Here is a 27,945-nt window from a genome sequence, read left to right as displayed (position 1 = left end):
GGGGACGGGCTGGAGCACTTGGAAGCAAAGCCCACAGCAGCACAGGTCAGAAAGAGAGCCAGAAACCCTGCAGCAATCCATTGCTATCAGGCCTAAATCCATGCAGAAAGTCAGGAGAATTTGGGTTGCATTTCCCTGTAGCCCTCACTCCCACCATTAACAGCTGGGGCCTAAAAATACACAGCCTGGGCTAAAATAACAGCATTACAGGGCTTTGGAATGCAGCCACTGAGCCAAGGCAGGGCAGCAGCCTGGCCAGCCACCTTGGAATGGCAGCAGCAGTGGGAAGCAGCTGTGCAGGACACAAGGAGCAGGTTAAACACTGCTGGTGGGTCAGCCAGGAGCAGCTTTAGGAGTCACACCCTGCTCAGTGCTCAGCTGAGCCCTGTAAGCAGCACAAGGTCAGTGCCCAGACAGCTCCCACACTGCAGCCAGGCACTCTGTGGGTCCACAGCTTTGGAAGAGGAGGAGGAAGACTTTGCAGGGTGGGATCTGACCATCACCAAGCTCTCCACACAGCAGGGACACACTTTAGGTGGTTCCCAGGAAGGCCACACAACCCTTAGCAGGGGAAAGAGACAAAGGAGAGCTGACACCAGAGAACCAGTGTGCACAGGGAAGGTTTATTCTCATCATAACACCTGGGAAGTGGTTTGGAGGAACAAAGGAATTGTCAGACTGGGAGGAAAAGCAGGTTTTTTTCCTCCCATAAACAAGATGATAGCTGTAAAGAAAACTAAACCACAACAGCTGCTCACAGTGAAGTCCACAGGATTTCTCCAGCTCCACCCGCGTGCAAAACCAGCTCTTCCCATTAAATATAAGAATAAATTGCTTTTCTCTGGGACTGGAGCCAGACCAAACCCTACTAGCAGCTTCTCAAAGGAAAACAACAAAATACCCAAACAAAATATATCTTCTTAATAAAAAGCATAAACCACTTCAGTTCTTGCAAGCACTCTGCTCACAACATCATTCCTACCCTGCTTCCCCACCCCATTCCGTGGGGCTGCAGGGCAAAAGGACCTCAAGACAGCAGCAATACAAGTGTGAAAAGGTGACCAGACAGACTGGGAGGGGACAGGCACCTGCAGACAGACACTGGCAGCCACCCACCCACCCACTGGGGAGGGGAAACAGCCCTGCTGCAGCCTCCAGCTGAAAAACCAGGAGCTTCCCCAGAGCCAGCAGCTCCTTTTCAGGACATCTTCCAGCAAAACACTGCATGGGACAAGGGCCCCTTCTTCGGGGCAGCATCAACGCTGTCAGAACAAAGAGGTAGGGCTGAGCTCACCCCTTCTGGCAGCTGGAAGGGTTTCCAAGGAATAACCCACATCCCCACTTGCTATGGCTGTACCACCCAGCACCAGCTCATCCACAGGGCTTATTTGGGATTGGCGAAATCCTGCGGGTGGGTGAGGCTCCCCCAGCCCCGAGTGCTGGCACAGCGAGGCCACGCGGGGTGCTGGTGACAGGACCAGCCCAGGATGTGGCACCTGAGGGGTCTGCAGGACACAGCAGCAGGAAGGGGCTGCTCCCCTCCAGCTCCTGAGGGGGAACCTGGCAGCTGGGACAGGCAGAGGACACTGGCAGCCAGAGACCAAACATGCTTCACTGGGCTGCCAGCAGGCAGAACTCACACGTGTGGCTGGGCTGCCCTCAGCCCGGGCTCAGCAGAGCCTCTGAGCCAAAGGCTCCTTCTGCCAGCACCCACCTCTGCTCAGGCACGTTTTATTCACACAGGAAACCGTTCTTTTCCTCATAAAGTGCAAGAACTTTGCCTCTTACTGACTAGTCAACTAGAAGCATCACAGCCCTCACAGCGGGGAGCAGCAGGCAGGGAGCAACCCCCCCACGTTCAGGAGCTCCCAACACACCGGTCACTTCAGCAGGACCTCTGGCTCAGATATGGCCCTGTAGAGCACAAAGCCCATCTCATCAATTTCCTCTTCCAACAGCCGGGAGAACAGGTTGATTTTGGGGTTGAAATAGCAAGGCAGGACTCCTTTCTCCAGGGAGGCCACCAGCTCCTCAAGCAGCTGCTGGAACCTGTCAGCAAGGCTCTCCTCTGCCCAGTCCGAAGCAGTGTCACTGAGGTGCAGGATGATGTGGGTCAGGGGGCTGCCCCCCAGTTTGTGCAGGCTGGGCTGCCTCTTGCAGACGCCGCTGAGGATGCGGAGGCAGAGCTGCCGAGCCCCGGCGTCACCAGCGTCCAGCTCCTTCACCCTCGACACCTCCGCCCTGTAAAAGCTCTCCAGCCAGAGGTTTTCCACCAGTCCTTCAGGAGGAACAGCCAGAAGAACCTTGTCCTCCATTTCCACCACTGGGAAGAGGGTGATGCTCAGATCAACCTGATCGTGTTTGACTTCCAGCTTCAGCTCCCGGGAGGCCACCACGGGGTGGATGGCACAGCCCAGCAGGCCACCGATGGCAGGCCAGTTGATGGAGGCCACCAGCAGCTTGTGGAGGGTCTCGTTGATCACGCTGGAGGAGAGGTACCGGCCCACCATGAACCTGTCCCAGGGGCTGCACCCACGAGGGAAATACCCCAGATCGATCCTCTTGATCATCCAGTACTGGGGGTTCCTCACCACGGTGTCCTCTCCCGAGATGAGGCCCCAGAGCCCGGTGTCGAGGACCACCGGGAGCATGAGGTGGATGTGGTCAGCTGCCAGGACCTCGAGGCCATCGAGCAGGGCCCCGCTGAGGAAGAGGCGGCCGAAGGGCAGCTCGGGGCACTTGCTCCGCAGGAAGTTCTGCAGCTGGGTGCAGATGCTCCTGGCCAGCTGTGGGACGAGGGACACTTGGATCTCGGGCACGGCCAGCTGGCTGCTGTGTGAGAGGAGCTTCTCCTGCAGCGTGAGGCAGCGCAGGGGGCTGGGCTTGACCTGAGGAGCCCCCAGAGGGGCAGAGGAGCCCCTGGGATCTGTGGGAAGGGAAAGGAGAAGTCACAGCTCTGAGCACATCATCTGAAACCCTGAAACCCTCAGCAGCAGAGGGGAAGGGATGAGTTGGGTGCCCAGCTCTCACCCTCTGGAGGTGACACCGACCTCAGCAAGGGCCCCCATCGAGCCCACTGATGTTAACAGCACATCTCAGCCATGCAGAGCCCAAACCAACCCCAAAATCTGGCTGTTCCCAGCCTCACTCCTCAGCCAGAGATGGAAACCAGGCAGAGAACCACAGAATACGCTGAGTTGGAAAGGACCCACGAAAATCATCCAGTCCAACTCCTGGCCCTGCACAGACACCCCAACAATCCCACCCTGTGCCTGAGAGCAGTGTCCAAATGCTCCTGCAGCTCTGGCAGCCTTGGAGCCATGACCATTCCCAGGGGAGCCTGGGCAGTGCCCAGCACCCTCTGGGGGAAGAATCTTTTTCCTAATATCCAACCTAACCCTCCCTGACACAGCTCCTGCTGTTCCCTCCTGTCTGTCAGTGTCAGAGAGATCAGTGCCTGCCCCTCCACCTCCTCGCACGAGGATCCTACAGACAATCCTGCTCCGGATCCATTATCTCAAAACATGCCCTGGACTGAACTGGGCCAGTTTCCCACTTGGAAAAACGCCATCTCCATGGGCAGCTGGACAAGGCAGCCTTTGTTTGCAGCAGCTCCTGAACACACCTTCCTGCAGGCACAGCTGACCCAGAAAACGAGCACAGCCAACGCTGCTGCAGAGGAAACAAACCCCAACACCCTCTGCCAGGCCACCCCGGGTGTCACCAGAGGTCCTGTTTCCACTGGCATTGCCTAAAAAGGGGCTGTGGCTCGGGAGCCTCCCAGGAGGGCAGGCTCAGTGGGCTCGGCTTTCCGGACAGAGAGCTAAAAATAACGTAGAGCTCCCGGCACGGCCACCCGGAGCACACCAAGGTGATCCTCCTGGGCACCAGGAGCCTCACCTGGCACCAGAGGCCGAGCTGGAGAGAGCAGAGGCTCACTGAGGTCTTCCCTTCTCTGCTTCTTGGGGGGTTTTGGTGTTGTCTTGATCAATGCCAAGTCCTGCCAGCTCTCCTCCAGGGATTTCTGCTCAGCTTTGGGGTCGCCCTCATCCCGAGGGCTGGTGGCTCGGTCGATCAGCTGGAGGGAAGGAAAACCCAAGAGGACAAGATGTTATCTTTGTTTTCCATGAATTACAGGTGGCACACACGTGGGGGGACAGCACCACTCAAGGCTTCTGCTCAGAAAAACACCCAGTTTTGGGGGCCACGAGTGTGCACATCATCCTCCTGCAGGTTTTACATGGAAAACAGATTCCCAAATACAACTTAAGTCCCAGGTGCCTTTTGGGATGGGATACTGTATGGAAAACGCTCCAGGCAAACAGAACAGGGTGGGAGCAGGCAGCTCCATGCCCACAGCACTGCTTCCAGCACCGGTGGCATTTGTGCCATGTGCAAGGAACCAGCTCAGGAGCAAACATAAAAGAGTTTGGGACCACACTGGAACCAACGCAGCTCTCCTGGTGCTGTGTTCCCAGCCCCAGCCTTACCCTCTTGACAGCCAGCGTGGCGATGGCCAGCACGGCCGCGCCGCTGACGCCCAGCACCAGCCTGGCGTTGGCCAGCAGCACATCGAACACGCTGCCCAGCCCGTCCAGGACAGCGCCCAGCCCGCCGCTCTCCTGCCGCCTGCCCCGCTGCTGCCAAAACGCCGCCATGGTCGCCCTGCGGAGAACAGGAGAGTCACCCCGGGCTGGGGGACCTGGCACAGCCGCAGGGTGGGATGGTTTGGGGAATAAAGGGTTCCGCTGGCCCGATCTCCTCCGGGATAAAGGCTCCCGCCGCCGCCGGCGGGACGGTTGGGTGCGGGGAGGGAGCAAGGGTCACCGGGGGAAAGACAGCCCGGGGAGGGACACCCAGGGAAGGGACACCCAGGGAAGGGAGGGACACCCAAGGAAGGAAGGGACACCCAGGGAAGGAAGGGACACCCAGGGAAGGGACACCTAGGGAAGGGACAACCAGGGAAGGGACACCCAGGGAAGGGACACCTAGGGAAGGAAGGGACACCCAGGGAAGGAAGGGACACCCCGGCGAGGGACACCCAGGGATGGAAGGGACACCCCGGGAAGGAAGGGACACCCAGGGAAGGGAGGGACACCCCGGGGAAGGGAGGGACACCCCGGGGAAGGAAGGGACACCCGCTCCTCACCCAGCTCTACCGCAAAGCCTGGCGGGGCACCGGGGCGGTACCGCGGTACCGCGGCCCGCGGGAAGGGAGCCCCCCCCGACCCCACTGACGGAGGGGAGGCGGCGGCACCAGAACCAGAACCCGGAACCGGCACCAGAACCGGCACCGGGACCGGGCCGGGCCCGGCGCTGCCCGCGCGCGCCCCCGCGCCCCGCGCGCCCCCGCCGCGGCCCCGGCCAATGGGAGCGCGCGGGCGGCGCGGCCCCGCCCACCAGCGCGCGGAAGTAGCGCCCGGCCCCGCCCACCCCCGCGTGCGTCACGGCCGGGGCGGGGCCTGGGCCGGGGGCGGGGCCTGGCGGGTCCCCCCTCGGCGCTTCCGCCATGGCGGCCACCGGCGTCCTGCCCTTCGTCCGCGGCGTCGATCTCAGCGGCAACGACTTCAAGGTGCGGGGCGGCGGGAGCGGGGCACAGCCCGGCCCGCAGCGCCACAGCGGGCCCGGGCCCCGCGGGGTTGTCAGGCCTGGCTCGGCTCCCGGGGCGGGGGAAGCCCGGCCCCGGCCCCGCCCGGGGTGGGTGACCCGGGGCAGTCCCGGTCCGGGCGCCGTGGGCGCTGCGGGGGCGATCCCTGACCCCCATCGAGCCGCTGGGATTGAGCAACCCGGCCCTTAGCCCACGGGCTCCCAGGGAGACCGGAGATCCCCGAGGCTCTGGTTCCCGGTCCCACAGGGCTGGGCGATCCCAGATCCCTGTCCCGTAGGACTGGGCGATCCCTCCCGATCCTATAGGACCGGGCGATCCCAGCTCCCGATCCTATAGGGCTGGGCGATCCCAGCTCCCAATCCCATAGGACTGGGCGATCCCAGATCCCGGTCCCGTAGGACTGGGCGATCCCAGATCCCGGTCCCGTAGGACAGGGTGATCCCAGATCCCGCTCCCGTAGGATTGGGCGATCCCAGATCCCAGTCCCCTAGGATTGGGCGATCCAAGCTCCCGATCCCACAGGACCGGGCGATCCCAGATCCGGATCCCGTAGGACAGGGTGATCCCAGCTCCTGATCCCATAGGACTGGGCGATCCCAGCACCCAATCCCATAGGACTGGGCGATCCCAGCACCCAATCCCATAGGACTGGGCAGTCCCAGCTCCCAATCCCATAGGACCGGGCGATCCCAGCTCCCAATCCCATAGGACTGGGTTTCCATGGCCCCCAGCTCCCAGGCCCCTAGGACAGGGTGATCCCATCCCTCTAATTCCCAATTTTATGGCACTGCTTCATCCCAACCCCACAGCTCCCAGTCCCTTAGGACTGGGTCATCGTGACCCCACACTTCCCAGCCCCACAGGACTGCTCGATCCCAAACTTCCCATGACCACAGAGCCTCAATCAGACTGAGGTCCCCAGGTCCTCATCCCATGGGACAGGTGTTTCCTCACCCTCCTCCTCCTCCTCCGCAGGGCGGGTACTTCCCGGAGCATGTGAAGGCCATGACGAGCCTGCGCTGGCTGAAGCTGAACCGCACGGGGCTCTGTTACCTGCCCGAGGAGCTCGCTGCCCTCCAGAAGCTGGTGAGCCCCGTGTTTTGGGATGGAATGGGGCTCCCTGTCCCACTGGGACCGTAGGATCCGACGGGAGCCTGTTCCCTGCCAGCCTAGTGGCTCAGCAGCGGGTGCTCCAGTGTCTAATAATAGCACTGAGCTACAATGTGTGGTTGAAATGGGATGCAGGAGCTGTCAGGAGTGGGCTTGCACTCAGTTTCACCTTGTTTTCCTAGAAAACCAGATTAAAAACTATGCTTAGATATTCCACCCTGTAGCAGAAGGGAAGGGCGATGGTTACAATGGGGACAATCAAGGTTTTGGGGGCTTTTTTCCCCTCTTCTTTGCTAAAGTATATAAAAAAGCAGGAGCTGGCAGCTGCCTGGCTTTGTTTTTTGGGTGGTTCACCCAGGCCCTTGGTGGAGTCGTGGCTCAGCTTGGCTTTGGTGGTGTCCACAGCACATCAGGGACCTCATCCTGTCCGTGTCAGACAAACTGAGTGCTTTAATCGCTGCCAGGAGTCCCCGTGCCAGGTGCAGGGAATCCCTCGGTGCCACTCCTGCCAGCCCTGCCAGGTGCTCGGGGACCACAGCAAGACTGAAATCCTGGCATCCCGCCCACAGCCTGCCAACACCTTGTGTTCCTGAGCAGAAAACAGCCGGGCTGGTGATGCTCAGAGGAAAACATTTCCCCAGGGGAATTCCTCCCACCCCAGCAGTGCCCACGTCTGCCCGTTTCCAAGGGCTGGGATCTGTTTGTGTGGGCATCCCAGAGCACCCCAAACCCCACAGCAGGGCTGAGGTGTGCAGCCAGGGCTACCCCAGGGGATGAGGGATGTGGAGGCAGCGCAGGCACGCTGGGCCAACCAACCAGTTTGAGACTGGGAGTGTCCCAGCAGCTCTGTGTGCGACAAGTCCCCAACTCTCCTGGGTTGGAGGAGCCTCCACATCAATATGGGGGCACAACCCTTGCCCTGCACATCCCCAGCTCCTCTCTGTGCTCACTGGGGCTTGTCTGGGCCTTCCCTGCAGGAACATCTCTCCGTGAGCCACAACAGCCTCACCACGCTCCACGGAGAGCTCTCCGGCCTGCCCTGCCTCCGGGTGAGTGTCCCCCTCCTGCCTCAGGGGTGCCCAGGCACCTCTGAGATCTGAGGGCACACCAGGATCATACCTGGGCACGCTGGGGGCTCAGCAGGCAACTGCATTCCTGCCTCTCTCCCCTTCGCAGGCAATTGTGGCTCGTGCAAACAGCCTGAAGAACTCGGGAGTCCCTGATGACATCTTCCAGCTGGATGACCTCTCAGTGCTGGTGGGTGCAGAGTCTTCTCAGCTGATACAGGAGCCAGCTCAGACTCCTGGGTCCCATTGCTGCACCGTGGTGGCTCCTTGTGCTCCTTGGGAGCACCAGTCCCAAGCGCATGGCTGAGCTCCAGGGAAGCTGGCTGTTGGCAGGGTGACCCTCTGGCAATGCCTCCTTTAAAGGCTGATGCCATGGACGGGCTCCCTGGGTTCCCTGTGTGCTGGTCCAGCTCCCTGGAGATACCCCCCAGTCCTGAGGTGTGGGTGGTGGTGGCTGGGTGTGGGGCTGAGGGTGACAGCTGCTTTGTGCTCCCATTTTCCCAGGACCTGAGCTACAACCAGCTCACAGAGTGTCCCAGGGAGCTGGAGAATGCCAAGAACATGCTGGTCCTTAACCTTGGCCACAACAGGTGGGTCCAGGCTAGAGTGACCATCTCCCCATCCTGGCCACGGTCACATTTTGCTCTGGGTCCTGCTCTCTGCCCCTCCTCAAGGGAGACCCAGGGCTGGTGCAGATCCTAGGCACTCCTGAATTTCCTCACATCCCTGCAGCATCGACACCATCCCCAACCAGCTCTTCATCAACCTGACGGACCTGCTCTACCTGGACCTGAGCGACAACAAGCTGGAGAGTCTCCCACCACAGATGAGGCGCCTGGTGCACCTGCAGACCCTCATCCTCAACAACAACCCCCTCCTGCACGCGCAGCTCCGGTACGGCCCCGCTCCCAGGGCTGCCTCCCACTCTGGCAGGGCTGGCACTGAGCTTCCTGCTCCATCCTGACGCTCCCTCTGCCCTGTGGCTCTCCCTGGTCCTCAGGCAGCTCCCGGCCATGACAGCCCTGCAGACCCTCCACCTCCGTAACACCCAGCGCACGCAGAGCAACCTGCCCACCAGCCTCGAGGCCCTGGTGAACCTGGCAGGTAGGGCCGGGGCATCCAGCCCCACGCAGCCCTCCAGGGGCTCTCCCAACCCCAGTGTTGGTCTGGCTGGTGGTGTCACCCCGTTGTTTCTGTCCCCAGATGTGGACCTGTCCTGCAACGACCTCAGCCGTGTCCCTGAGTGTCTCTACACCCTGGGCAGCCTGCGGCGCCTCAACCTCAGCAGCAACCAGATCACGGAGCTGTCCCTCTGCATCGACCAGTGGACCCAGCTGGAGACCCTCAACCTGTCCCGCAACCAGCTCACCTCCTTACCTGTATGTCCCTGCCCTTTTGTGCCATCCCTGCCCGTGGTTCCATGGTTCTCCCTCACCCCACCATCTCCCCCTTCCCCAGTCAGCCATCTGTAAGCTGACCAAGCTGAAGAAGATGTACCTGAACTCCAACAAGCTGGACTTTGACGGGATCCCCTCGGGCATTGGCAAGCTCACCAACCTTGAGGAGTTCATGGCAGCCAACAACAACCTGGAGCTCATCCCTGAGAGCCTGTGCAGGTAAGGAACGCACAACTGGATCTGCTGCGTCCCCAGGAGGGAACACAGAGGTTGTGTGGTCACAGGTCACCCTGGGCTGGCCTGTCACCAGCATCGCTGTCCCACAGGTGCTCCAAGCTGAGGAAGTTGGTGCTGAACAAGAACCGCCTGGTGACTCTGCCGGAGGCCATCCACTTCCTGACGGATGTGGAGGTGGGCACCCCGTGCTTCTCTGCCTTGGGCTGGCTGCACCACAGCCCCAGCACCTCCCTGGGACCCCAGGGCTGTAGGGTGGGCTGGATGAGGTGAGGGCAGAGGAGCTCAGGGCCAGTTCCTGCAATCTGCCACATGGTCCAGCCCAGGCAGGCCATGGACTCCTGCCACATCCCCTCATCCCACTGAAGTGCTCCAGGTCTCCATCCCATGCCACACTCCCAAACGTCCCTGCGAACACGAACTTCACCGAGGTCTCTGTGCCCTCCTTGGCAGATCCTGGACGTGCGCGAGAACCCCAACCTGGTGATGCCCCCGAAGCCGGCGGATCGCTCCTCGGAGTGGTACAACATCGACTTCTCCCTGCAGAACCAGCTCCGCCTGGCCGGAGCCTCCCCCGCCACCGTCGCCGCCGCCGCCGCGGGTACGCGTGCGGGGATGGGGGCACGCGGTCCCTCCCTGCCCTGGCACGGCCCTGGCAGAGGCTGGGGGTGAGCCCTGCTCCGTGGGGTGCCCCACAGGCGGCGTGGCCGCCTCTCACCCCGTCCCCGTGTCCCCAGGGAGCGGCACCAAGGACCCGCTGGCCCGCAAGATGCGGCTCCGGCGGCGCAAGGACTCTGCCCAGGATGACCAGGCCAAGCAGGTGCTGAAGGGGATGTCGGACGTGGCCCAGGAGAAGAATAAGAAGATAGAGGTAGGGTCTGGGGTGGGAGAAGGGCCCTGAGGGCATCACAGTGTCCCTGGCCTACCTTGGGTGCCAGCAGGGTTCTGGTTGTCCCTAACCTGACCTGTTTTGTCCCACAGGAGAGTGGGGAGGCGAAGGCGCCGGATCTGAAGACACGGCGCTGGGACCAGGGCCTGGAGAAGCCACAGCTGGACTACTCGGAGTTCTTCAGCGAGGACGTGGGGCAGCTGCCCGGCCTCTGTGTCTGGCAGATCGAGAACTTCGTGCCCACGCTGGTGGACGAGGCTTTCCACGGCAAGTTCTACGAAGCCGACTGCTACATCGTGCTCAAGGTAACCCGGGGAGGACCAAGCGTCCCCTGCATCCCCTGCCAGGAGCTGCAGCCATCCCATCTCACACCCTTGTCCTTCCCAGACCTTCCTGGATGAGAACGGTTCCCTGAACTGGGAGATCTACTACTGGATCGGGCAGGAGGCCACGCTGGACAAGAAGGCCTGTTCCGCCATCCACGCCGTCAACCTCCGCAACTACCTGGGGGCTGAGTGCCGCAGCATCCGGGAGGAGATGGGGGATGAAAGTGAAGAGTTCCTTCAGGTGAGGCCAAGCCCCAGCTCCCCTGTAACCCCCGGCCCCTCCTGTCCCAGCCTCACCCCCTCCGTGCCCCCAGGTCTTCGACAATGACATCTCCTACATCGAGGGTGGCACGGCTAGCGGTTTCTTCACCGTCGAGGACACGCAATATGTCACCAGGTACAGCTGGGGACAGGGGCTGGGGGGATGAGGGGGGCAGGCAGTGCCCCATGTCCCACCACGGCTGTCCCTTCCCCAGGCTCTACCGTGTCTATGGGAAGAAGAACGTCAAGCTGGAGCCGGTGGCACTGAAAGGGACATCACTGGACCCCCGGTGAGTGGCCAGGGACAGAGGGACCTTACAGAAGGTTCAGCAGGATCCACCTGAGACACTATAGCTGCAGTTCTGTGGTGCAAATGGACTATGCCAGCACCTTTCTACAAGAACATGGGTTCAAACATTGGTGCCCTGCGGGGATCCCCAGGATGGGGAGGATGCTCAGCACTCCCCATTCTCTCCTGATTCCTCTCACCTCTCTCCTCCAGGTTTGTTTTCCTCCTGGACCATGGCCTCGACCTCCTGGTGTGGCGTGGGAGCCAGGCCACGCTGAGCAGCACCACCAAGGCCAGGTAGGGCTGGTGGGGGTGCTGGGGTGAGGGGAGCCCAGCTGCCATCTCACCTGCTCCCACCGCAGGCTCTTCGCCGAGAAGATCAACAAGAACGAGCGGAAGGGCAAGGCTGAGATCACGCTGCTCACCCAGGGCCAGGAGACCCCCGAGTTCTGGGAGGTGCTGGGGGGCCAGCCCGAGGAGATCCGACCCTGTGTCCCCGATGACTTCCAGCCCCACAAACCCAAGCTGTACAAGGTGGGGAGCTGCATCCACAGAGCCACCAGCCCTGCTGAGGTCCTGCAGCCCCCACTCACCTCTTTCCCACTCCACTCTGCAGGTCGGCCTCGGCCTGGGCTACCTGGAGCTTCCCCAGATCAACTACAAGCTCTCCGTGGAGCACAAGAAGAGGCTGAAGGCTGATCTGATGCCAGAGATGCGCCTGGTAGGATGGGGTGGGGAGGTTCTCCCAGTCTGACCAGTGAGACTGGTTTCATGCCCCTTTTGCCTCCAGCTCTGTCGGGAGCGGGCAGGGTGTTTTCCAGCTGGGAAGGCCTGCAGGTGCCTGACCCCTCTTCCTGTGGTGCCCCCAGCTGCAGAGCCTGCTGGACACCAAGAGCGTGTACATCCTGGACTGCTGGTCCGACGTCTTCATCTGGATCGGGAGGAAGTCGTCGCGGCTGGTGCGGGCGGCGGCGCTGAAGCTGAGCCAGGAGCTGTGCACCATGCTGCACCGGCCCAAGCACGCCATGGTCACCAGGAACCTGGAGGGCACCGAGTGCCAGGTGGGGCGTGGACCCCTCAGATGGGTGCTGGGTGTCTGGGAGGGCACTGAGGCTGAGGGTCTGTTACCTGCTCCCCAATTTACACCTTGAACGACTGGACGTGGCACCTGGTGCTCTGGTCTGGTTGATGAGGTGGGGATTGGTCACAGGTTGGACTCGATGATCTTGGAGGTCTTTTCCAGCCTTAATGATTCTGTGGTGTAGGTGTTCAAGTCCAAGTTCAAGAACTGGGATGATGTCCTGCGCGTGGATTACACCCGGAACGCCGAGACGGTGCTGCAGGACGGCGGCCTGGCCGGCAAGGTCCGCAAGGACGCCGAGAAGAAGGACCAGATGAAGGCCGACCTCACCGCGCTCTTCCTGCCCCGCCAGCCCCCCATGCCCCTCACTGAGGTAGGGCTGGGGACCCCCGTGAGTCCCCCAGGGCGTGGGGCCGGGTGCTGATGGAGCAGCAGGGGCTGACACAGCTCGTGGGGCCACAGGCGGAGCAGCTGATGGAGGAGTGGAATGAGGACCTGGATGGCATGGAGGGCTTCGTGCTGGAGGGCAAGAAATTCACTCGCCTGCCCGAGGAGGAGTTTGGGCACTTCCACACCCACGACTGCTACGTCTTCCTGTGCAGGTGACACCTGGCTTGTCCCCTCTCAGGGGCTGCTGGACCACCTTGTCCCCAACCTCTCTGCCCAGTCCTCCCGACTGTCCCATCCCTCACATCATTCCCTGTTCCTGCCTTCAGGTACTGGGTGCCAGTGGAGTACGAGGAGGATGAGGAGAAAAAGAAGAAGGGTGAAGGCAAAGGGGAAGAGGAGGGTGAGGAAGAAGAGGAGGAGAAGCAGCCCGAGGAAGACTCCCAGTGCATCGTCTACTTCTGGCAGGGCCGGGAGGCCTCCAACATGGGCTGGCTCACCTTCACCTTCAGCCTCCAGAAGAAGTTTGAGAGTCACTTCCGCGGCAAGCTGGAGGTGACACAGTTTGGGGGTGACACAGGGGTGCCCCAGCTTTGCCTCTCTTCTTCTCCATCCCCTCTGCGCCCCTCAGGCTGAGGCAGGGGACAGCCGCAGAGATGGGAGCTGGCAGGGGGGTGCAAGCTGGGGCTTGGAGCTGTGTTTGGGAAGTCCCTGTGCCCTTTCTGACACCCACCCTGTGCAGGTGGTGCGCATGACCCAGCAGCAGGAGAACCCCAAGTTCCTCTCGCACTTCAAGAGGAGGTTTGTGATCCACCGGGGCAAGCGGAAGGACCGGGTCAGCGCTCCCCAGCCCAGCCTGTACCACATCCGCACCAACGGCGGGGCCCTCTGCACCAGGTCAGTGCCCCGGGGCTGCTCCGTGCCAGGCAGCACCCACGGGTGCCAGATCCAGGTGGGATACCTGTGGTGGGCACAGCTGCTGGGTCTCCCTCTGATTTGTGCCTCGGGGGCTCCGTCTCCAGGTGCATCCAGATCAACACGGACGCCGCTCTGCTCAACTCCGAGTTCTGCTTCATCCTCAAGGTATTGCTCGTGGCTGAGCATCCTCAGGGCTGCCTGGGTGCCCTCCTGCCCCTCTGGGCAGCCCTGACTCCACCGTCCCCCAGGTGCCTTTTGAGAGCACGGACAACCAGGGCATCGTCTACACCTGGGTGGGCCGGGCAGCTGACCCTGACGAGGCCAAGCTGGCTGAGGACATCATGAACCACATGTTCGATGACTCCTACAGCAAACAGGTGAGCAGGGCTCAGTGCCACCTTACCTGGGTGACAGTGACCACCCAGGCCACACTCAGCCCTGTTCCTGCCCTTTCAGGTCATCAATGAGGGCGAAGAACCCGAAAACTTCTTCTGGGTGGGCATTGGGGGCCAGAAGCCCTACGATGAAGATGCTGACTACATGAAGCACTCACGGCTCTTCAGGTGGGCACTGGTGTGGGGGGGGATGCTGCAGTCTGGGCTGCTTCCCTGGGAACCCAGCCAGAACAGCTGCTCTGTCACATCCCTGCCTTCTACATGAGCTGGGTCCTAACAAACTCGTGCCTGATGCTGTCCCTGTCCATCTCCCTGCAGGTGCTCCAATGAGAAAGGTTATTTCTCCGTGTCAGAGAAGTGCTCAGATTTCTGCCAGGATGACCTGGCTGATGACGACATCATGCTGCTGGACAACGGGCGGGAGGTGAGCTGGGGGCATGAGGCTGTCCTGGGCCCAGATCTTCCAGCGGCTCCGTGGGCTCAGCCCAGCTGCTGATCCTTTCTGCAGGTCTACATGTGGGTGGGCACCCAGACCAGCCAGGTGGAGATCAAGCTGAGCCTCAAGGCGTGCCAGGTAAGACCTCCCTCCATGCTGGGACTGTGTGTGGGAGGATTTGGGCACTTCCATCTCCCCTTGGGGCCGTGGTCTGGGTGCTGCAGAGCTCTGGGCTGGGGAATACCAACCCTGGAGGTGGGTGAGGACCAGGACCCCCACGGCAACGCTCTGCCCCAGGTCTACATCCAGCACATGCGCTCCAAGGACCCCACACATCCCCGCAAGCTCCGGCTGGTGCGGAAAGGCAACGAGCCCTGGCCCTTCACCCGCTGCTTCCACGCCTGGAGCGTGTTCCGCAAGCCGCCCACCTAAGGGTGGGGGGCACCCAGAGCTCCGGCCACGGCGCCCCCGGCACGGCCGGACCCCGGCACCCCGCGCCGCCGCCAACGCCAGGCTCAGCCTGCAGCCGCTTCCCCCCGAGCTGGGGCCAGTGGGGATCACTGGGGCTGTCCCTCTGTCCCCTCTTCTCCCAGCACAGGGCCCAGCTCAGCCCCCTTCCCTTCCTGAGGGGAATACGGGGTGGTGTGGGCCCCTGCCACACCCTGCTTGGGGATGCTGCTGCCCCAAACCAGTGCCGAGCTCCCCCCATGACTGGGGGGCAGGAGTGACTCCCAGTTTGGGTGGGAGGATGCTTTGCTAAGGAGAGCTGAGGGGAGTGAGGAGCTCCAGGGGAGCTCTCAGCCCCAGGGTCGAGCCTTACAGCTGGTCCCTGCTGTCCTGGGGAACGGACCCCAGCAGGGATCAGCCCATCTGAATCATATCAATAAAGGCTGCACTTCTCACCTCAACCCTGTCCCAGGCTCTGACTCACTCCCAGGTGGGGTCACCCCCAACCCTGACTGTGCCCCTCTGCAGCTCAGCACTCACCTGGCTCCAAGGCTCAGCAAACACCTGCAGCCCAGGCAGCTGATATTAAATGCTTTATTTTCAATATTAAAAACCAGTATTTTTAATAACTAAACAATGCTAAATTCATCTTACCAAAAAAAAAAAAAAAAAAAAGAAAAAAAAAAGATGAGGTTGAGGGGAAGGGGGGGTTCTACCAGGGACGCTACAGCCCCGGCCTCGGCCGGCAGCAACAGAGCCCAAACCCCCCCAGCCACACACGTACCGCAAGAGAGCCCGGGGGGGCCACAGGTCCCCAAAAGGAGAGGGGCAGTGCCCAGTGAGCCCCGTGGGAACAGCCACCATGGGCCAGGGGACAGCCCACAGCCCCCCAGGAGGACGAGGCCAGGCTCGGAGCCCGGGGAGGATTTGGCACAGTGAGACCCCCAGGGTGGGGCAGCCCCATCTGCCCCCCTCCAGCACCAACATGGAGCAGGAGCCCGTGTGTAATTCCACAGCATGATCCCATCCCAAACCCACCCCGTGGCAGGAATTAGTGTCAGAAAGGAGCAGCAGGCACAGAGCCCAACCTGGAGAATAGCCCTTGGAGAAGCCACTAAGAGAAAAAGGCCACCTGTGACCCCGCACCGTGCCCCTCCTCGGGCTGCTCGAGGCCTCTGCTGCCCACCTGGGAGCCAGGGGATGTCCCTATCCCTGGGGACAGTCCCTGTGCAGCAGCCAGAGCCTCCTGGCAGGCAGGGAACGGGGCTGTAAACTGCAGGGAGCCGGGCATGTAAACAGAGACCAGGGTCAGGGGGGCTGTGCCCGGGGGCTTCTGGCCCCCCACTGCCCCAAGGGACCAAAACCGGGGGACAAGGGGGGTCCACAAGCCCCAGCCCTCCCCGTGGAGCCAGGGAAGCAGCAGCATCCCCCAGGAAGGGGGCTCTGGAGCAGGGGACAGTGACACTCGACCGTGTATAAAAAAGGAGCTGATCTTCCCCGGGAAGAGTTTGTGCCCCACGGCCCCGGCTCGGGGGCCAGGGCCGGGCGGGGAGGGGTGTGGGGAGCGCCGGAGCCGGGCTGCAGATGTTAGAGAGGAGGCGAGTCTACGTTAGGTGGGGAGGGGGCGCGGGGGTCCAGTCGAGTCGCGCATCCCGGGAATCCGAGCACTGAGATGGGTCAGGGAGGCCGGCGATGCCTGTGGGCGAGGCAGCTCCTCAGATGGAGTTGGTGGGGATCGGGACAGGCATTCCCCCTGCTCCCCCTCCTCTACAAACCCCAGGGATCACAACTCCATCCTCCACGATGGATCAGGAAGCAGGGCACTGCACTGGGGTCCCAGCTCCAAACCCCACTCCCACCCCAGGGAGCACCAGCCCTTCACAGACCTCACTTGATGAGGATCCCCGTGGGCCGGGCCTCGTCCTCGCTGGCGTTCCTCAGGTTCTGCTCTGCTTCCTCCGAGGACCTGGGGCAGAGCAGGGTGAGAGGCGCTGCCACAGCCCCTCAGCACCATTTACCCCATCCCCACCCCACTCACGCCAGGAAATCCTTCACTTCCTCCACGGTGATGTCCCCGGTGGTGTCCAGCGGGTTCTCCATGCTGCTGTTGGGGGAGTCGATGGGGCCGGGCGAGAAGGTGGCCGAGTGCTCCTCAGGGGACCCTGGGGAGTCGGGGGACAGGAGGCATTGGGGACAGCCAGGACGCAGGGCCGGGCTTGCAGCAGGGCTGTGGGACACGGTGTGTGTGCAGGGACAGGGTGGGCACTCACGGTCGCTGTCCGAGGGGGAGTGCTGGCTCTCGGAGCTGCGTGGGACGTGGGTGCCGTTCGCCTGTGGCAGCTTCGGTGTCACCGTTGAGCTGTTGCTGGAAGGAAACAGGGAGAAGTTGTGGCTAGAACCGGTGTCATGGGGTGGGTGTAGAGGGGTTCCCACACAGCAAAGCCCCCCACGCCCCCGAGACAGCCCACCTGAGGCACGAGGTGTCCTGCAGCCGGGCAACCTCCAGCCGGCACAGTGGCTCCGTCACATTCCTGGCGCTCAGCGAGAAGCGCTCAAACTCGGATGGCGAAATTAGGTAGAAACCTACAGGGGGGACAACAACGAGCCTCAGGAATCCCCCAGAAGGCTGCAGGGTGAGGTCAACATCCCATGGACACAGATGTCACCTGGGCTCCTCACCTTGGCCGTGCTTGGTGAAGACGCAGGAGGCAATGCCACTGATGTCCTCCTTACGGATGCAGCTGTAGTGGACCTGGGGCCGCAGGCTGGGCACGGTGAAGATGTGGATGTCCCCCAGGTTGGTGAGACAGGCCAGGCAGTTCTCCAGCCGCTCCTCGGAGCCAGCACTGGCCAGGCTCACCAGGGCCACCTTCCGCACCCGGCAGCCCTCGTGCGCCGTCAGCTTGAACTTGGTCTTGGCACTCACTTTGGGCAGCGTGAACACCTCGAGGGGGAAAGAGGAGTCAGGCTCAGGAGAGAACAGGAAACTGCAGGGTTTAGGGGGACACCTTCCCCTTGGATTCACCACCCTAGAACAGGCATAGGAGTGCCCCCAAAACCTGACTGGTCACCTCCAGTCCTTGCGTGATGAGGACATCCGAAGAGGACATGAGACATTTTGTGTCCCACCACTACCAGAGTGGGACACTGAGCCCCGCACTCACCTTGAACTGCTCCTCGGAGGAGATGAGCATGGAGTGGCTGCCCTGCATGTCAGGAGCCTTGGCCAGGTCCCGAGACACCTCGTAGGGCTCAGGCAGGGGGTTCCCTCGCCCGTCCAGCACCGCGATGGCCACCACCGGCGCCCGGTGCATCAGCTGGATCTCCTTCCCCAGCACCGCCTCCACCGCCCGCTCCGAGAACTTCTCCTGCGACGGCACCTCCAGGGCGTAGGCGAACACCGACCCCGAGTTGGTCCCTGCCCACATCGTGGGGCCGTGGTGGGCAGCTGTGGGGGTCAGCAGTGTCAGAGTGCCCTCCCCACAGACCCAGCCTGGGACCTTTTCCCTAGGGAGGGAGGGAGGGAGAGGGGTCTCACCGTCACGGAGGAAGGTGTCGGCAAAGTAGAGGCAGCGCACGACCCCCGAAAGCGAATCATCGGCCGAGCGAGGCTCGATCCGCCGCTGCACCGGCGTCATCTCCACCTCGGGGGGACCCGCCTGCTCCGCCAGCTGCGCGTTGGCCTCCTGCACCTGGGGAGGGGACGCGGGGTCAGCCCATGCTTGGTGGGGCCGAGGAGCTGCCCCGGCGGCCCCCACTCCACGCCCACCTTGCTGGAGGGGCTGCTGGCGTTGAGCCTCTTCTTGCCCGACACGCGGCTCTTGCGGATGCGGCGGAAGGACTGGCGCAGGGACTTCTTGAGGGACTTCACGCGGGACAGGGGCCCCTCCATGGCCAGCGAGTCGTTGGGGTGCAGCGTACACCTGTGGGCACCGACACCGCTCAGCACCCACCGTGCCACTCCACGGGGTCCCCAGCACCCAGGTCCCCCCGTACCTGGCCAGCACGGGGTTGCGCCGGTAGTAGTCGAAGAGCCCAAAGCCGTGGCTGGTGCCAAAGGCCACGAGGTTCCACTCGGAGTGGAGGGTGACGGCGGTGACGGCGGCGGGGGGCACGCACTGCACCAGCACGCTGGGCTGGAAGCCGGGGGGGAAGTGGAGGGGCCCGTTCCGGGGGGCCAGCCGGTCGTGGCCCTTCCAGGTGAAGCCCTCACGGTCCTGCAGCAGGTCCACGGTGGCCATGCTGACCGCGTGCTCCGACTTCTCGTCGCTCAGCTCCATCACCAGCACCTGCAGGGATGAGCACAGACAGGGGGACACACTGGAGACCCCCCAGACAGCCAGCCTGCTGCACATCAGGGGTTAAACCCAGGCTAGGAGCCCTTCAAGGACAACCACGGGGGTCTGTAGCCCCCTCATGCTGTGGGTCCCCAATGGGAGAACCCAGAGGTGCTCGGCAGCCCCTGCTCTGCCCTCGCCACCTTACCTGCCCCGCCGTGCCAGCCACCACCATCTTGGCCGTGTACTTGCAGAGCGCGATCTTCTGCACGCCCAGGCGCGGGTCATCGCTGTAGGGATCAAAGCAGCCCACCTGCGGGAGGGGACAGCTGAGGGGACAGCCAGGACCCCGCCAACAGCTGCGGGACAGCCCCCCCTGCACACCCACACCCCTCCACCAGCTGTGGCACACGAGCCACTCCGGGCATCACGCCCGGGAAAACTCTGTCCCCATGCGCCCCCCGGCTCCGTCCCCACGGTGGGGCAGACCCGCGGGATGGGGCCCACGGAACAAGCGTCCCTTGTGTCCCCACAGTGCGTCACACAGCAGCTGTGCCCTGAGCTGGGGGACACGTCCCCGGGGCGCAGCCGGGATGGCTCCGGCAGGTGCATCCCCCGTGCCCAGCTCTGGGTTTGTCCCCTCCAGTGCTGGCAGAGCCCGGAGGGTGCTGAGCTCCACGGGGGTGTCACCTGTGGGAGTCCAGGGCTTCCCTCTGGCTGCCCTGGAAGGTCTGGGACCCTGGCAGGGGTCAGGAACCCCCCTGGACAGAGCCCCCAGAGACACTGGCTGTGATCTCTGCCCATGGAAAAGAGTTTTCAATCTTACAGGATCAATTACCAGCTCTGAGTGTTTGATATGAGTAATAATTAAGTGTGACACGGGTGCAAAAGTAAAATTTTAGGATTCTAGATTAGGGGTTCAGAGGGGACAAGATGGAGGAAATTGGGTGTGTCTTGTCCTTTTTCTCCTTCTTCATGTCCTCCATGTTTCACTGTGGTGTTGGCATTTTTCTGTTGGTTCAGGCTGGGGACACACTGTCCAACGTAGGTGACAGATATTGGCACGTTATTGTAAATCCAGCACAGGTAGTTTGTGGTATTTAATGTTTGTAACATCCCACTGAGGGCAGAGCCCCACACGCTGCCCTGCAGGACAGAGCTGCGGCAGGGCAGCAGAACATGTTAGAGATAAACAGAATAAACAACCTTGAAACAGCACAGACCAATTATGGCTTCTGCTTTGGCAGTGGGGCTGAAAGACAGAGACTTTCTGCAATCTTGGGATCACCAATACCCACAGATTCTGACAGTCACCCTGCCCCGGGGACCTCACCTTGCGGAATGGAGGCCACTCCTCCTCGCCCGCCTGGTTGAGGCTGTCGTTGTGCTCACAGTCTGTCTGGAAGATGTTGGCGGTGCCCAGCTTGTAGAGGGGCTTCAGAGAGACCCCCGAGGCGTCCCAGAACCGCACCGTGCCGTCCTCGTGCCTGGGCGGGGGGGTCCTGTCAGCGCGGGGCCCCAACATCTGCCCGGCTAACAAGAGCTGCCTGTGTGCTGGCAGCCACCGTGCCAGAGGGGGGGACAACGGGGGACAGCGCAGCGGGTGACACACTCGTGCCCGGCCAGAACAAGAAGGGGCAGCCGCTCGAAAAGAGGGAGTGGATGCTACCACCATCCCATCCCGCTCCCCCACCGCAGGAACCAGTGTGGATGTGTCCCACCTGCATTTTGGGTTTCCCAGGCCCCCTCCCTGCTGCCAGCCCACTCACCCGGTGAGGAGAAGCCCTCTCTGCGTGGGCTCCTGGGCCAGGTTCTTTCCCCCATCAATGGGCCAAGCCTGGAGGGAGGGATGGAGAGGATGGAGGAAGGGATGAAGCTCACTGGGCCACGCTGGAAGAGGCTCAGCGGGACCCCTCCCCACCATCCCCATCACTGACCGCAGAGGATTGCCGGGGGCTCTGCTGCTCGCCCACACTGACGATCCTCTCCCAGAGCTTCAGGGGCACGTTGGAGACATGGCAGGAGCAGGTGATGGCAGAGGAGTGGAGAGGTGCCAGGTATGGGGCAGGGATGGTGGGCCAGCCCGGCGTTTGCAGGTCGATGGCCACCAGCTCCTCCTCCACCAGCACCACGAGGGCTCGGGGGTTCTCAAAGCCTGGGGAGGGGGGAGATGGCTGCTGCACATGGAGACCCCCACACCATCACCCGCTCCCTGGAGGCCCTGGCAGGACGTACCTCCCTCGGGCACCTCTGCGCTCTGCACAGTGAAGAAGTCAATGACGCGGGAGGTGAAGTCGAGCGTGGCCAGGGTCTGGCCCTGCAGCACGCTGACACAGTGCCTGTCACCGTAGCTGGCCCGGGGCATCCCCCCACTGAAGATGATGAAGGGGTTCCTGAGCGGGACGAAGCAGCTGCCATCAGACCCTGGACCCCCAAGTGCCCCCGTGCCCGTGCCCAGCCCGCACACCTACCCCGACTCGCAGGTTCGCCAGAGGATTTTGCTGATGGCTTTGCAAGGGAACGGCCCTGAAACGAAGACACCAACACTGGTTGTAGCACTGGGATATGTGGGGGATCAGCCCCCAACCCCAGAGCCCCCCCAGACCCCCGTCCTGTACCGTAGGGGATGGTGGACATGACGGGCTGCTGGCTCCTCTGGCCGGTGCCGCTCACTGCCCACACCATGTACCCGCCGTCGCTGTGGGAGCTGACGATGCTCGTCCCGCTCTGCTCCCAGGCCAGGCTCTCCAGCTGCTGCGGGGCCACACGGGGGCTCAGCTCTCGGATGGGGACACCCACACAGGGCCACAACCCCGCCAGCCCCACGCCAGCCCCGGTACCTGGTTCCCCAGGAAGAGATGCTGGACAACACGAGTGCTCTGCTCCCACAGGACCACCAGCCCCCGGCTGTACCCGATCAGGAGCTGGCTGCTGTTCCGTGGGTGCTCCTGGATGGACTCCACGGGCCCCAGCGCCTTCCCGCAGCGGTACTCATCGGGGACACTGCGGGGGGATGAGCACAGAGGGGTCAGAGGGGGGCTGGGGGTGCTGGGGACAGGGCATGGGGCCTGCAGGGCTCTCACCTCTGCAGGATCTCATCCGGGAAGAGGGTTTTGTCCTCCAGCAGTGTCAGGGTGGGCAGGGTGACAAAGTACACGGCACCGCCCTCGGTACCCAGGCAGACCATGGCACCGGCAGCCATCGGCAGGACCACTGTCACCCGTGTGATGCCAGGGGAGCAGCTGTGGGGGGGACAGGGGCTGCCTCAGCACCGTGTTGGGTCTGGGGGAGTATCAAAGAGACTCCCCTGCTCCATCCCTACCTTCCCATCTCCCCTAGTGCAGCAGAACAAGGACAAGGACAGCCTCAGTGCCGACAGCAATTAGAGCCATTAATCACCCCCAGGCTCTGCCAGCACCATAAAAAAAATCCAGAGCTGTTCCCTGCACTCAGCATCTCAGTTTGGATCAGGGGAGCATCCCAGTGGGGAAAACACCAGCACGGAGAGGAGCTTGGCCACCATCCCACCGCTGTGGCCGCGGCCCCACCGGGGGGAGCGGCCCCAATCCCCCCAGGCAAGTACTTAGCGCTGCCGGACCCTGGGCGTCCCGGGAGGCCGAAGCTGCGGGTCTCCTCCAGGTGGGAGCAGCCCTCCTTCTGGCACACCTCCCACAGGTGCAGCGTGTTGTCGTCCAGCAGCGAGAGGAGCCAGCCCTGGGGATGGGGGGATGATTTGATAGAGGGGTGTGTGAGGTGCTGGGGGCTGCTGCCAGGTTCTCCCCCGGGACACCCACACGTACCTGGCCGGGAAGGAAGTGCAGCTGGGTGACAGTGGCTGTCTCCTTGTGCAGGCCGGTCAGCTCCACACCCGGCGCGCCATATCTGGGGGGGCCGTCAAAGAAACAACGAGGGTAGAGAGCCCCCGCCCCTTCCCCAGCAAACCTCAGGACCCTCGGAATTCCCCCTGGTCACAGTTCTGCCTGCAAACACCAGTTTAGCCCCCTGTCCCCAGGAGAGCCAGGCAGAGCATCCCTGGCTGCACCCCATGCCAGAGCTGGCCACGGCACCACCATCCCCATCCGGGATCCACCAAGCACCTCCAACTCCAACCAGGACGCTCTGAAGCAGCCTGGAATCCACCAAGCACCTCCAGCTGGGACACTGCAGGTCAGGCTGGGATCCACCAACCACCTCCTGCCGGGGTGTCCCAGGTCAGGCTGCGGCCAGCACGCACAGCTGGGGCGGATGTGTGAGATGTGGGAGCCCGGCACGCTCCAGCAGCGGGGTGGGGTTCGGCATGCGCCGGCACAGCCTCACTCACCCGACTGGTCCCGGTTCCTTTGCTGGGCAGGACCCACGCAGGACCCACGGCAGGACCCACGGCAGGACCTGAGCAGCAGCTCCAGCACTCACAGAGCAGCCTGGCCTGGCATCCCCAGCACCCCCAGACCCACCAGCTGCTCCCTGCCAGCCCAGCATCACCAGTGCACTGTGCAGTCCCATCTGGGCATGCCGTGTGCTGGGGGTACCTGCCCTCGCCACCTTCTGGTGCCATCGGCACAGGGAACCAGCACGGCAGCTCTGCCCGGCCGGACAGGCAGGAGCTGTCTGGCAGTGCTGGGCACAGCTGAGCCGGCAGAGCCAGGGACAGCCACGGAGTTTTGGGGAGAGCAGGCAACAGGGCTTGGGAATGAAGCAGGGAGCACACAGAGGGCTCCCAGGGCTACATGCATGGCGGATGCCACCCATCCTTGCTCATTCTGGGGTCTTTCTCCACCCAAAATAGTGCCACAAGCTGAGAGCCATCAGGGCAAGTGGCTCAGGCACACCAGTGGCACCAGCATATGGAATGGGGGTCCAAGTGCAGGGACCCCCAGCTGCCTCAGGACACCCCCCCAGGCATTGGCTGCCCCTCAGTGCTGGGCTGTCTGCAACCAGCCCGGCCCAGCCCGGCCGGGGAGCACCCAGGGGTGCCCCCACTAACCAGTAACACCAGTCAGGCCAGCTCCGGCTGCTGCCTCGCCCGGCACCGCCAACCTCCAGAAGCATCACTTTGGAGGCAGCCTGAGCAGGGCCGTGTAGGCACGGGGTACCACGCTGGGTACCACCCCAAAACCATCCCCGCAGAGGATGCTCAGGGCATCGCAGCCCCCCACAACCGCATCCCGGCAGTGCCGGGGGCTGGGCTCAGCTGGGACCGGCACCGCGGGCCAGGCGGGCGAGAGCGGGGCCGGCCGGCGACGTCTCGGCCGGGCTGGCACCCGGGCGGCCCCGGCAGAACAAAACACGCCATCTTTGTGCTCGGGAGGCAGCGAACCGCCGGCCTGGGGGAGGGGGAGCGCGGCCGCCCCCCACGCCCCGACCCCGCTGCGGGCGCGGCCGCCCCCGCGCCCCCACCCCGCATTCCTGCGGCGCGGGGCCCCCCGAGCCCGGGCAGCATCCAGCCCTGGCCGCCCGCCAGCAGCCCTCTGAAGTCTCCCTGCACGCTGCCGGCAACAAAGCCCGGCCGGCCCCGCTCGGCGTCCCCCGCTTCGGCCCCCCACCCGCGACCGGGCTCCGCGCCCACCGCAGCCCCTCTCCCCAGCGCTGCGCCGGCCACAGCCCCCGCTGCTCCCCCGCTGCTCCCCCGAGGGCTGCGCGGATGAGAAGGATGGAGAGGAGCCCCCCGGGATAAGGGGGGTACCCCACACTTGGGATGCTCCCCCCTCCCCGGGACGGCCGAGCCCCTTTTCCCCGCCGGCGTTTTGAGCGAGGTGGGGGTTTCCTCCAGCAGCGCTCCAGCTGCAGCACAGCTGGACGGAGGGATGGACGGCAGCCGAGTGGGGGCTGCCGGATGGGCCAGAAGCAGCGCAGCCACGTCTCCAAGCTTTCTCCGGGATGGGGAGAGCCGGAGGAGCGAGTGCGGGAGGGTCCGGGAGGGTCCGGGAGGTCCTTACCTCCTGCTCATGTGGGAGGAAAAGGATACAGCTTGACGGCTCCCGCCTTGGTGCCGATGGCCATCACACGCAGGACGGGGTCGTAGGCCAGGGCGCTGGGCTGGCTGGGGAAGCCGTGCTCCACCGTCTGCCATGGGGACAGGCAGGTCAGAGCGGGACCCCCCCACCTCTGACACCCCCAAACCTTCCACAGCCCCCCTCACCCCCACAGCCGCGATCCTGCACCAGCCTGAGCATCACCCCTGCCATGGGGGATCACGAAGATGCTGCTCTGTCCCCCAGTGCCACCAAGGAGGGCCTTGGGGAAAGGGGACATCACTCCTCACCCAATTTCCACCCAGCACTCCAAAACCCAGCCCAACAGCCACACCACGGGCCGGGGTATGAGCTGTCCCACCACCCGCCGGCACTTTGGGGGTGGGACCCCCCTGCTCTGAACCTCGGAGGTGGGGACACCCCAGGAGGGGCGAGCGAGACCCCCAATGCGACATCACCGGGCTGTCCCCGATGCCGGGCGGCAGAACCAGGCGAGCGGGACCCGCCAGCGCCGGGGACGTCCCCGCCGGAGCCGCGTGTCGCCCGAGGGCACCTTCCCAAGGAAGTCGCGGCCGTCCGGCGTGCCCGGGCTCGCCGGCTGGGGAGGGGCTGCCCGGGCAGCGGGGGGACGCGGGGGGCACCCACCGGCCCGGCCCGCGGTGCGGGGACCGCAGGGCTCCCCGGGGCAGCTCGGCTGAGCGGCGGCGGCGCGATCAGACGATACGGAGGCAGCCGGAGCCAGACTGGCCGGATCCTGACCCGCTCCCTTTGTCTGGGGCATCCGAGAGGAGCAGCGGGGCGGCTTTCCACACACCCCAGCTCCTGCTCCCCTCCCAGGGGACACCTTCAGCAGCGTCAAAACGTCCCCAGCCCATCCCATCCCAGGCGTCCCGGCCCATCCAAGTAGGTCCCAACACGTCCAAGGAGCGAGGAAGTGGGTGCTCAAGTGGGTGCCCACCCACGCAGGGTCATGCTGGACCCCCCCGGGATGCTGCGCTGGAGGACGGAGGTGGGACAGCAGCAGCACAGGGACACCACAGCGATGCTTTAGGCCAGAAATCAACACGGCGACACCGGCAAAGAGTCCCCAAAAAGCGCTGTGGCAGCTCCCCAGCACTCCCAGTCCCAAAAGGGGGCTGTGCCGGCCGGCCAAGGCGCGCTCCCGGCCAAATTACAGCAAATCCCAGGCAGATCTGGAGCTCGGGAGGAAAAACAACCCTTAATGGGAGGCAGGTGGGCAGCCGGCGGCCCCAAGGCTGGGATGGACGGAGTAGGGCTCTCCTCAGCCTCCCCCCAGGACATCCCACTGCTCACACCCGCCCTGGGCACTCGTTCGGGCAGGATGCGGCCGCGGGACTGTGCTCCCCAAAAACAGGGGGGCTCAGGCTAGGCTGAGCCGTGCACCCCGGCCAAATCCACGGCAGAGAGTTGGGGGGCCAGGGTGACCCCTCACCACTGCACACCCGACCCGCGCTGTGGGACAGCCGGGGGTCGCTCCGGTGTGTCCCCAGCAGGAGCTGGGCAGGTACCCCACAGCAGTGCTGCCGAATGATGGACAGGCGGGCACGGTTTGGGCTCATCCAGGGGGCACCGCCGGTGGTCTCACGCCCCCCAGCCAGGGCAGCAGCATGGTCCCAATGCCACCACGGCACTTCCAGGACAAGGGGCACCATGTCCCTGGTGGGCACCCGCTGGCACAGCCCCCGAGGGAAGGGTCTGGCACCCCAGGGCTTGTTTGGTGAGCTTGGGGGTCTTTCCCACCCCAAATGAAGGAGGCGAGTGGTAAAACTCGGAGGGAGGAGGGGGGCAAGCACTGACCTCTCATGTCCCCACAGAGACGCATCTTTGGGGTGCCAGGGAACCCCAAAAGCCCAGGGGGACATTGCCACAGCCCTTCCGGCTGACACAGGGGGTCCAGCCCCCCAGTATCCCACCCCTGGGGAGACGGGAGTGAGGGGCTGAGCCCCACATGGGGGATGCAGCCAGGGATGCTCCAAGGCCAGACAGGGTGCGGGACCACGGGTCACCCCAAAACGCCCGTAAGCGAGGCCTCGGGGAATCCACGGGACAGGGGGGAGTGCGGGGACCGGGGCGCTCCGGGAACCCCCCCAGGAGGGGCTGGGGACAGGGATGTCGCGCTGCTGAGGGGGTCGCATCCTCTCCCGGAGTGCCCCCCTGTACCGCACGGGGAGGAGCGCAGCCCCCCGGTCCGCACCCCGGGGCTCCCGGTACCCACCCCCGGGGCTGCATCCTCCCGGGGCGGCCCAACAGCGTGTCCCGGGATCCCCCGGCCAGGCAGCCCTGCCGTTCCCCGTGCCCCTTCCCCGGGAGCGGGGAGGTCCCGGTGCGCGTCTCCCCCGGGGGTTCAGCCGGTCCCGGGGGGCGGTGCCCCGCACGCTGCTCGCCTCCCCGCGGGCAGCATCCCGCCGGGGTACCAGAGCCCCGCACCACCGGGGGGCTGCCCGCACGCCGCACCCTGCCCGGTACCCCCGGTGCCTCCCGGCGGTCGCCGCCCCCCGGGACCCACCGCCGCGCCCCCCGCTCGCCATAGACGTACCTTGCTGAAGGCGAAGAGGTCGTGGCGGAGGCGGTCGCGGTGCGGGTCGGCACCCTGCCGCCGGAACCGAAACTTCATCATGGTTGGGCCGGCGGCGGCGGCGGTGGCGGCGGCGCGGTACCGGGCGGGGCGGGCGCGGCCGGCGGTCCCGGGGCCGGTCCCGGGGCGGCGGTGGCGGTGGCGGTGGCGGGGCGGGGCCGGCAGGGGCCGCGGTGCCGGTGCGGGTCCCCGGTGCCGGTGCGGGGTCCCGGTGCGCGCGCCCGCCGAGCCCGGGCAAGCACCGCCGCGGCGGGG

General features: G+C 64.1%; 3 protein-coding genes across 6 annotated transcripts; 1 reads left to right on the top strand and 2 right to left on the bottom strand.

Annotated features, from left to right (window-relative positions):
- Nucleotides 1-602: 602 nt before the first annotated feature.
- On the bottom strand, nucleotides 603-6,682 carry MIEF2 (mitochondrial elongation factor 2). Of its 2 annotated transcripts, none has more exons than XM_072935788.1 (4): nucleotides 6,563-6,682; nucleotides 4,491-4,665; nucleotides 3,901-4,078; nucleotides 603-2,926 (listed from the first exon to the last, which is right to left on the bottom strand). In XM_072935788.1, exons 1-4 carry the CDS (start codon nucleotides 6,613-6,615, stop codon nucleotides 1,881-1,883), a joined length of 1,452 nt encoding a protein of 483 aa, XP_072791889.1. In that variant the 5' UTR covers nucleotides 6,616-6,682; the 3' UTR covers nucleotides 603-1,880. The 2 variants fall into 2 exon arrangements, with proteins under 2 accessions (XP_072791889.1, XP_030140983.4); XM_030285123.4 differs by lacking the exon at nucleotides 6,563-6,682 and adding an exon at nucleotides 5,150-5,526.
- On the top strand, nucleotides 5,448-15,306 carry FLII (FLII actin remodeling protein). Its single transcript, XM_030285107.4, has 30 exons — nucleotides 5,448-5,572; nucleotides 6,584-6,694; nucleotides 7,696-7,767; nucleotides 7,895-7,975; nucleotides 8,290-8,375; nucleotides 8,518-8,679; nucleotides 8,786-8,889; nucleotides 8,989-9,164; nucleotides 9,244-9,401; nucleotides 9,509-9,593; nucleotides 9,870-10,017; nucleotides 10,154-10,287; nucleotides 10,398-10,610; nucleotides 10,693-10,872; nucleotides 10,946-11,028; nucleotides 11,108-11,182; nucleotides 11,395-11,478; nucleotides 11,544-11,715; nucleotides 11,798-11,902; nucleotides 12,051-12,242; nucleotides 12,447-12,635; nucleotides 12,725-12,864; nucleotides 12,979-13,204; nucleotides 13,392-13,546; nucleotides 13,672-13,732; nucleotides 13,816-13,944; nucleotides 14,024-14,130; nucleotides 14,281-14,386; nucleotides 14,471-14,536; nucleotides 14,696-15,306. The coding sequence occupies exons 1-30, from the start codon at nucleotides 5,510-5,512 to the stop codon at nucleotides 14,828-14,830; spliced, it is 3,798 nt and encodes a 1,265-aa protein (XP_030140967.3). The 5' UTR covers nucleotides 5,448-5,509; the 3' UTR covers nucleotides 14,831-15,306.
- Nucleotides 15,307-15,425: 119 nt separating this feature from the next.
- LLGL1 (LLGL scribble cell polarity complex component 1) lies at nucleotides 15,426-27,945 on the bottom strand. Of its 3 annotated transcripts, none has more exons than XM_030285113.4 (23): nucleotides 27,652-27,945; nucleotides 25,088-25,185; nucleotides 22,923-23,004; nucleotides 22,706-22,836; nucleotides 22,206-22,364; nucleotides 21,963-22,125; nucleotides 21,741-21,876; nucleotides 21,594-21,648; nucleotides 21,358-21,515; nucleotides 21,060-21,277; nucleotides 20,892-20,959; nucleotides 20,456-20,609; nucleotides 19,331-19,435; nucleotides 18,842-19,134; nucleotides 18,615-18,768; nucleotides 18,384-18,537; nucleotides 18,010-18,293; nucleotides 17,525-17,789; nucleotides 17,314-17,428; nucleotides 17,116-17,210; nucleotides 16,884-17,007; nucleotides 16,732-16,811; nucleotides 15,426-16,541 (listed from the first exon to the last, which is right to left on the bottom strand). In XM_030285113.4, exons 1-22 carry the CDS (start codon nucleotides 27,730-27,732, stop codon nucleotides 16,733-16,735), a joined length of 3,171 nt encoding a protein of 1,056 aa, XP_030140973.2. In that variant the 5' UTR covers nucleotides 27,733-27,945; the 3' UTR covers nucleotides 15,426-16,541; nucleotide 16,732. The 3 variants fall into 3 exon arrangements, with proteins under 3 accessions (XP_030140973.2, XP_072791888.1, XP_030140975.2); XM_072935787.1 differs by having other exon boundaries at nucleotides 21,741-21,873; nucleotides 27,652-27,842; XM_030285115.4 differs by having other exon boundaries at nucleotides 22,721-22,836; nucleotides 27,652-27,842.

The sequence above is a fragment of the Taeniopygia guttata genome, chromosome 14 (genome assembly GCF_048771995.1).
Source record: "Taeniopygia guttata chromosome 14, bTaeGut7.mat, whole genome shotgun sequence".
Classification (NCBI taxonomy): Eukaryota; Metazoa; Chordata; class Aves; order Passeriformes; family Estrildidae; genus Taeniopygia; species Taeniopygia guttata.
The sequence above is the reverse complement of the archived record's forward strand: the minus strand, read 5'-3'. Positions and strand labels throughout refer to the sequence as shown.